The sequence below is a fragment of the Pollicipes pollicipes genome, unplaced genomic scaffold (assembly GCF_011947565.3).
Source record: "Pollicipes pollicipes isolate AB1234 unplaced genomic scaffold, Ppol_2.1 Scaffold_6138;HRSCAF=7277_pilon_pilon_pilon, whole genome shotgun sequence".
NCBI classification, from domain to species: domain Eukaryota; kingdom Metazoa; phylum Arthropoda; class Thecostraca; order Pollicipedomorpha; family Pollicipedidae; genus Pollicipes; species Pollicipes pollicipes.
The window spans coordinates 24,856,567-24,865,514 of record NW_023596818.1 but is presented as its reverse complement, the minus strand read 5'-3'; the positions used below and the strand labels follow the sequence as shown (position 1 = coordinate 24,865,514).

At 47.0% G+C, this 8,948-nt stretch overlaps 1 protein-coding gene across 2 annotated transcripts; it reads left to right on the top strand.

Moving 5' to 3' along the window:
• Window positions 1-456: 456 nt before the first annotated feature.
• LOC119105761 (NADH dehydrogenase [ubiquinone] 1 beta subcomplex subunit 9-like) lies at window positions 457-7,006 on the top strand. Of its 2 annotated transcripts, none has more exons than XM_037229262.1 (4): window positions 457-587; window positions 4,042-4,142; window positions 4,975-5,117; window positions 6,441-7,006. In XM_037229262.1, exons 2-4 carry the CDS (start codon window positions 4,126-4,128, stop codon window positions 6,635-6,637), a joined length of 357 nt encoding a protein of 118 aa, XP_037085157.1. In that variant the 5' UTR covers window positions 457-587; window positions 4,042-4,125; the 3' UTR covers window positions 6,638-7,006. The 2 variants fall into 2 exon arrangements, with proteins under 2 accessions (XP_037085157.1, XP_037085158.1); XM_037229263.1 differs by having other exon boundaries at window positions 586-675.
• The last annotated feature ends 1,942 nt before the right edge of the window (window positions 7,007-8,948 follow it).

Here is an 8,948-nt window from a genome sequence, read left to right as displayed (position 1 = left end):
TTAATCATGCAAAATTTGGCCTCCGAAAGGCGCATAGGAATAATGCGCCGTCACGACAAACAAGCCATTCCTAGCGGGTTCCTCAATTATTTAAAACGGATTTAAACCGTGCGTAGAACCCTGCCACTACACGTGCGATTGACGCGTGGGTTCCGATGGTATTCAACATCTTAAATTGTTTGCAAATACTTTTTGCATACCAAAAATTTGGGCAAAGCTGCGATAGCACTTTTGCTTATTTATGCAGCTTGAACAGTCCTCATTTTAAAAACTGAAAGATTTCTTTCATTTTCTATTTTGACAAAATTCAACGTGTTATAAACACACCGTGAATGAACAATAGTTTTGATACACGAACTACCAAAAATATCCCAACTTAGCCAAACCAACTACCATGAATTCTACCAGATTTTTCTAAGGCTAGAATATTATGGGGCAGTTCTAGCGCTTTTAGGGCAATATATGTTTCTTTTTCTTCTTCCTGTGGCATGTATATGACGGCTTGGGGAGCTGATTTGCCTTGAAATCAGATAAGATCAAATCGTAAGGTTTGTTTTGTCGTGTCCACAAACCCTAAATTTGCAGAGGTGCGTAAACAAGTGGTGTCTGGACTTGGTGTCCTGACCCGTGTGTTGTGGGAACGTTGTGCTAACCAACTCTGTTTCTTCAGTTTAGGTAAACCAATGCATGCAGCCGAGCTTCCAAGCCTTAGGGTCTGTGCAGCCCTGTGTGGTCAAAGTTGTGTGTTGGACTGGAATGAAGTCCGGACTTCAAAAGATGCATGCTACAATTTCTGTCAGTGTAATATCTGGAGCTGCAGGGATGTTGCAACAGTAGTATTTTGCATGTTGCCGTAAATCCAGGCACCCAGATTTTGTTGCATGATTGCTCACAATTTCAGTTAAAAGGGAGCCATTATTTCACTTTCACTGTGGCAATGGGAACATTGACAAGGAGGGATCCCCTAAAGTTCTCAGGAAATCAAAACAGGCTAGATACCAAATTGTCAAACAAAACAGATGTCATGCTAGAATGAGTTATGGTTGATGAGACTGGATATGGTAAGCTCAAGAAGCCTTTTGAAAATGAATACTACATGGTACAAGGTATCAATGCACTATGATGCAAGTGTATTTTCAGTCAGAAAATTGTGAACAAACATTATTCACATAATGTTGATTGGAAATTAAAGTAGGCATGAATATGTTGGATGTGATAGATGTACAGCCCCTTGTGTATGATTGTCTAGTGCATCATAATTTTTCAGACTGCCAGGTGGAGCTGTCATGAGGTCTAACAATATGCTTCTAATATTGATGATTTAATTATGAGGCGGCTTCCACTTACTTTGGCACGAACTGGGCCTTACTGGCCTTCAAAGCTGTGCCATCTGTTAGTCATATCATCATATTTATGTTGGCTTATGAATGTAACAAAATAAGAAGCATTCTTAATGGCTTATGAACATGACAGCATGACCAACATGGCTTAGTCAACCATGGTCAACCCCTTGGGATGCCCTGAACTGATCAGATAACTGGCTGCTGATTATATCTCAAGTAGCTGGTAGTACAATTTGTTTTATATCAGCATTGTCCTACTACCTTATCAAAAGCTATGCTGTATATTAAAGATGTCTATGTTGGAAAGAAATCCAGCTGCCATAATCTAAAGAGCAATCTGATTTGACCCAGTCTACTAGGACAACTGTGAGAAATAGCTGAATAGAAATAGCTAATAGAAATAGCTAGAAAAAGTTGTAGCTTACATGTTAAAGTTATATCATGTTTTAGCCTGTTATTCAGACATCTGGTATAGAATCTGTATCAAACAGTTACCATATGTTGTAGAGAGTGAAAAGGTGTTGAAGCCAGGTGGAAAGGGCTTTGGGTCATGTCCCCACCCTGGAGGTCCTTAGGGGCCCTCTGGGGTTAAAGGCTGCACAGCCTTTTTATTGCATGTCATGTGTGTAGAGTTTCTTCAACACATAAAACAGGCCATCAGGGCATAAAATTTGTGCCTGGAGCCAAAAAGCATCATCTAGAACCAAAAACTCCCATGGTAATGCAGGCTCCCTGGGCTGAAAGGGTTCCTTTCATGCCAAAATTTGACCCTCTCATGGGAAAAAGATTGTTTCTGAAGATAACAGGGGATCAAAATCTTACCTTCAAAAATAAGCAGCTGGTTAACCAGGCTCATTGCCATTTTGAACATGGATCATAATTCAGTTAACCAAAACATGCTCTGTGAGCTATTTTTCTACATTTCTTTTGCTGTGAAAATGCAGGCCTGGCACCATTCCTTCCACTAATTTCACCTGATAGCATCCTGTCACTAATGATGGCTGGCAAGCTCTTGCCTACTCCCAATGCTCCCTGTCTCATGGCAAACCTCCATGCTTCCAACCATTTGGTGCTACAGACCTGCTGTTCTTAAGATGTTGGCACATATTTGTGTCAAATTATATCTGTATCTGGTGTGTCACCACTCAGATGCAGATATACATAAAAATAAAGGATACATCAACATTAATCATACATGAGGATGTAGGTAGCTCTGGTTTTGGAATTGTCTGCCAAAAGTTGCAATTTTTCCAATGACCTTGGGCCCAGCTTTACCTGAAAGTCATTTACCATGGCTGGCTTAGGATTTTTGCCATTGGAATGGTTGGCTTCGATTCTGCCCTCATCTTTGTGTCGTTCATAATAACTGCTTCAGTTTCCTCTTCAAACATGGCCCTGGCCTTTTTTTTAACCTCTGGAGATCTTGAATTGCTGGCTTCAGCTTTGTTGTGGTGATTCTTCTCTGTAGTTGTGTCCTGGCTTCCCAAAAAGTATTTCACATTGTGTCACCACTATCAACCCAACATAACACTATGTGTTGAGGCTGCACCAGATGTGACTAAAGCAGTCAGTCAATGTCAGGGCCAGTGAACACCTGGCAGCCACATAAGAACTAGATACCCAAAAGCTAGCAGACATACTAACACAAGATGAGATTGACAATCCAATAATATGTTCCCTAATGCTAGCATCTCATTTTCATCACTTTGTGAATCCTGGGTAATGCCTTCCATTCCTGTAAGTTTTAGTAGACATGAGGACAGTTTTGATTTTCCAAAACAATGTAGGGTAGAATCAGCAATGGCTTCAGCCTCTTCACAGTTGACTTCACTTCACAGTTCCAAACGTCGATGCCACCGGGTTTAGTTTCAGTTCATACCATTGTCTTAACTTCGTATTCGGCTTTGAACCAGATGCCTGGCTTTGTTCCCATGCTTGGGCTCAATGATTTAGTTCACAGACTGTGTGCGTTTTTAATGACATTCCCCCATGCAAGCAAGAATACGGCCGAATCCAATAAACACGGCCATTAGCCTGGGCTCTCACGATCGGATGGTGGCGTGCGGACATACGTAACAAGCACCGCTTAGCATTGGTTCTGATTCCAGAATCCAGTCGAAAGGCAAATCTGAAAAAAACTTCAGAAATATTGCTGTGTTGCACATGATGGTGCGTCATATGCAGGTTTTTATATAGCATGTACAGTTAATTCCTAAGCCATTGCCACTGAAACCGGTTCCACTCACACACATTCTGGATTCAAGCCATGTCCCCTGGAAAATCGGAATCGACTCACAATTGTGATTGCTGCTCACAAGTCGGCGTCTGAATCAGCCTGAAGCTGCAGCGTGAGTTGGGGTTGGAATCAACGCTTGCTGGAGCGGAACCGGGCGCGAGTGCGAGTAGTACCAGCATTAATTCCGCGGGCGTTGCGACCACTTCCCGGCCCGATGCCGTCTCCTGGGGTGACGCCGGCTGAGTAAAAGGCCCCCCCATCAGGCTTAAACCAAAGAACCCCACGCACGTGTCGGGCGTATCAGCCACTCTCCCACCCAGGCTGTGGGATTTCGCCAACTGATTGTCATGCATTGTCATACTGCTGGTGTCCAAGAGTTCGAGCCCTCACAGCGCCAGTTGTCACGTGGATGTCAGGAGCCAGTGACTACGTGTCTGACACTGGCCTTCTTCGTTTCAGCAGCCATGTCTTTCCTCCAGATCAGCGCGTTGACTCAACAGCAAAAGGTGAAGAGCGTCTACAAAGCGTGCGCTCCGTCTTCTAGAGATGTACCTTCACCACAGGTTTGTTAGCATATTTTATCTTCCTTCCCCAAAACCATCGATGTTTTTTCACATTAACTGTCAGAAATAAAGACCCCTTGCCCTGTGGGGCCCAGTGTCATCTAATGCGCCGTGCGCTTGATGTTGAGCGCTGTTCACGTATTTTGCCGAATAGACATCAGACCCCAGCATGACCTGGCTGGCTGAGCCATAATCTCCGGCCGGCCATGTCGTCCTGTTCGTTCGCTCGCAAAATACGCCCGCTGAAAATCCGTCGTGTCTTCGCCGTCGCGTTTGAACCTTCCCCTGTTGACTTCCGGTTCCTCGTTAGTTCAAGGAGGCCTCCGCTGAGTGGTACTCCCCATTCGACTCCCCTTGCATATACCATGCTGCCGTCGGCGTCTGTAGCCGTGAGGCGTGGACGGCGATCGGACGATCATAAGCCTACCTCCGAAACCCCGTCTCGAATGATCACCAGTCAGCGCCGCTCGGTGCTGCACTCATGCCACGCCCCTTCGGTTCTTTGCTGCGCCGCTCGGTGCTACACTCATGCCACGCCCCCCCCCCCCCCCCCCCCCGGTCCGTCCGTACGCCGTTCGGTGCTACACTCATGCCACGCCCCTCCGGTCCATCCCTGCGCCGCTCGGTGCTACACTCATGCCACGCCCCTCCGGTCCGTCCCAGCGGCGCTCGGTGCCACACTCATGCCACGCCCCTCCGGTCCATCCCGACAAAACGGCCCCCAGACGAAGCTTGCTTGCCATTAGCGGTCTGAGCAGAATCGTGTACGACGGCGGCAGTGTAAAGAAGCATCTCATCACGAGAGACGGCATTATCGCATTATCGTTTTCAGACACCACTTCCGATACAACGCCGTGCTGCTGCGGGCCGAGTTCGATAAGCATGCCAAAGAGAAGGACATGGTGAAGGTGAAGAAGCTGCTGGAGGATGCCGAGTATCAGCTGTGGAGCAACCAGCACTACCAACCCAAACAATGTACGTCCTCCGTGATAATGGTCGCCCACCTCCGGGTTTCGGGAGGGCTCTTCGGGTGGAGGGCCTGTCAGGTGCATACAAATAATTAAATCTGAGCTCAGATTGTGGTGGATGCCTTTCCATGGTCATATAGCCCCTGTTTGGTGTATAAATCATAAACTGACCTGAACAGTGCCAAAATATTTGCAGCTGTCCTAGGTAGAGGGTTCCAGATCTGTGATGTCAGAAGTGTAGTTTTGTAAATGCACGTGAAGAGCAGAGCAGGCACCATTTGGTCAAACTAGTCCAAAACCAGGATCAAAGCAAAAAACTATGAATGTGATAATCTCCATATATGAAGGTGCTGGGGATCAGCACGAAGCCTCTGGTGTTGTTGGGTTTTGCCGTCCCGTCCCAGGGCTGTAGCAAAATGCATTCCTGAAAGGGTCTGCTTATGACAAGAGCAAATGGTTTCCTGATTGACACGCACTGGTGCGAAGTTGTGGCTGCGCTCCGATGTGCATCAGGAGTTTGATTGGCACGCACTGGTGCGAAGTTATGGCTACGCTCCGATGTGCACCAGGAGTTTGATCGGCACACGCTGGTGCAAAGTTGTGGCTGTGCTCCGATGTGCATCAGGAGTTTGATTGGCACACACTGGTGCGAAGTTGTGGCTGCGCTCCGATGTGCACCAGGAGTTTGTGCCTAGAGAACAATGTTTACCAACAAATCTCCGATCAGATGGGTTGCTCCTTCAGCTTTGAAAGGCTTCTCTGCTGACAGCAACCATATGTGGGAGGGGATATACAAGGGCTTGGCAGAGATCTGCCTCCATGTATTTTGCGTCTCCTACCCGCATGCTTAAATCGCATCGTCATACTTCCGGGAGCGAGAATGGAGAACAAGGACTAAAGTTATGAAATAAATTTACGCATTTTAAATTACATTTTTTGCCTACTACCACCATTTTGAAACCTGCCAATGTGGTGCTTGGTCTGCGCATATTCTCACCAGCATAGCAAGCTTCTTCGGGTTGAGATATTGAAACCCGCCCCCACAGGCGATCACAATTTCCGTGTTAGACTGCATTCAGAACACGCCGGAACACATAATTACTGTTGTTGGGAAAGCAAAATGGTAGAATGTACCGATGGTGCCGTCTTTTAAGTGGCCCCCGCTGGGGCCGTGAGCTGTCGTGAATGTACGTTGAACGCCATCTTTAATGTGCCGCCGTTGCTGCAGTGTGTTGTCGAGATTTTACCGATGGCCTTATCTTTGCTGTAGCCCTCGTTGATGCAGTGTGTTGTGGAGCGGCGCTGACGTGTGTGCCGTCGTCTCCGCCAGTTCCCGACTCGCCGGGCGGCGTGGCGCACGAGCGCGAGGTGGTACCCCCCGACTGGGTGCTGGACGGCTGGCACCCGCTCGAGAAGGCCATGTACCCCGAATACTTCGCGCGCCGCGAGGAGCGCAAGAAGGAGTACGTCAAGTGGTGGGAACAGCAGTACGGGGGCCCCGACGCCGCCAAGGATAAGCTGCATTGAGCCGCCAGTGGCGCCGCCCAGCGGGTTACATCGGAAGCTGCCGCGATGCGCGGCCCACACCATTAGAGCAATGCGTGAAATGCGGAGAAGTGCTCGGTCCCAGTGTGTGAGATGAACAGACGGGTGTTTGGACGCTCCGTGACGCGGTGCTAGAGCACTGCTGTCGTGCAAGTAAGGTGTGGATGCCTGCATGCTCTTCATGCCCAATGCATTGGAACTTTGAAGGCCTCAACCCTTGCCAATGGCCACCTAGGGTTTTAAGGAATGGTAAGCCACTCGACGAATGACAGGTGATTGTGTGACGTTCTGAAATCATGTATTGGGCCGCTGTCTCTGTACATATTAATATATGAACAGCATGATGCCACACAACGCCGTTTATCTCTGGCTAAAGCACTGTGCGGGGGGAGATGAATGGTAAAAATATGCAGCACAGTCGTTCGTTGTTACGACGCAGTGATCGAGTACGAAGCAGTCTGTTGGCAATGCGCATGTGACGTGAACGCACATTGTCGGTCGACGTTCCGACTCAAGTGAGTTGGCAGACGCTTCACCGTTATGAACAAAACAAAAACAGAACCAAACAAAAAATGGCATAGTTTGACTTTGCACAGCGCGGCACCACACCACCGCCATCCGGGCTGATGCTGGCGCCATCACCAAATGGTTGCTGACTGTCATGGCGCCATATGCGGATTTGAGGAAAGTACACCTGACGACTAGGTTCCCGCCCCCCAGCGTTTACGCGAAATGCTCGCTTGCACTGCTGTGCGATGTCCAGTCTCAGTGACGGGCGAGTGATGGCCCTTACTACCAAATGTGACACTTTGTTTTCCAAGTTGAAGATTGGGGGAGGGGGGGGGGGGCTAAAGCCCGGGTCGGGGAGCTGGGAGCCACCCAACTGAAAAGGAAACTACGCCCCTGCTATTGTTGAATCCAGGAGTGCCGCAAAATGAGTTGGGCGAGGGGTGCGGCAAAGCAATGGCTAAATCTCTCCAGAAAATGCATAAAAGACGGATTTCTCCTCGCAGTTGTCTCGCTCTCTCCTCAAGTTTATGTGCTGGGTCCCCCAACTGTACTGAATATCTCTGGCTGGATGGATCCAACACAACATTATTTTTCTGCCGATGGCAGGCAGCTGGCTTGAAGCCGCGCTTCGTAACATGTTGACACATTCTTTCGGCTTTATTGTTACAAATATGATTATGGTCTACCTACATTACCTTCCTAAGATCTCAATTCTGCTTACAAAAACAATAACTGACATAAGATAAACAATGGATTTCAGCATTATATTATAGAGATGTGAGGTAAAGGTTTCCATTTCCGCGCGAGCGCAAAATTATGCTGCTGCCGTTTGCCATTTGCCATTTCTGGACATGCTTCCATATTACACTTCGAAGACTGAGCGGGGGACTGAAGTGCGTGGGCCGAGTGTATGCAAGGCCCTGGAAGTGTAAGGTGGATGGGGATTTGGGAGGCGTGGAGTTCGAGGTAGCCTTGTGCAACATTAAGACATTTGATTATTGGCCAGCGTCGGCGAATTTCTGAACTGGGTAAGATTCTTGTCAGTCATTCGGGATCTTACGTTAGTTTGACTGGAAATGGTTGTGGTAATGTTCGATCTGCGGCGATGTTTGGCAAGTGCCCGCATTTACAACAAATAATTTTTGAAATTAAGGGACTTCATTGTGGAGGGGGCGATTTTGGTTAGTACTGACTCACCCTGTCTGACCTCTTCATTGAAATTCAATGATGATATATGCTGGCAAACACCCCCCCATATATATATATTATATATATATGTATATATGTATATATATATATAATACATAATATATATATATATATATATATATATATATATACATCTGTTACATTTAACATCCTCCTCCACTTTTCAATGCTACATAAGTTGGGAAGGAGACATGTTAGCTTGTTTGCCTTATGGTGCTCTGGGATACTATGTGGTCTTCAATCACACAATTATTTTTAATCCTGAGTACCCTCTCATCAGTAGTATAATATGGGTCTGTATTTCATTGTTTCATACCAAATACAGTTGTTGTTCTGGCAGGCTTGGAAATGTTATGAGCATAATTGGGGTCTTGGAAATAATGCAAGTTCAGTCATGCAACATTATGGCTATGGGATCCTCCAGTTTGTGAAACCATCATGTACCATAACTGACTAGTCAGATGGGCATGAGCTTAAGATAGCACAGTCATATATAACTAGGTATTTCAGGTAGGGTATAGTTATGGAATACTCTGCAGATCCCTGACAGTTATTGATGGCTGCAGGCTAGAAC

Coding starts and splice junctions, on each gene's coding strand:
- LOC119105761 (XM_037229262.1), top strand. Junction 5,118..6,440: donor GCACTACCAACCCAAACAAT/GTACGTCCTCCG, acceptor CGTCTCCGCCAG/TTCCCGACTCGCCGGGCGGC.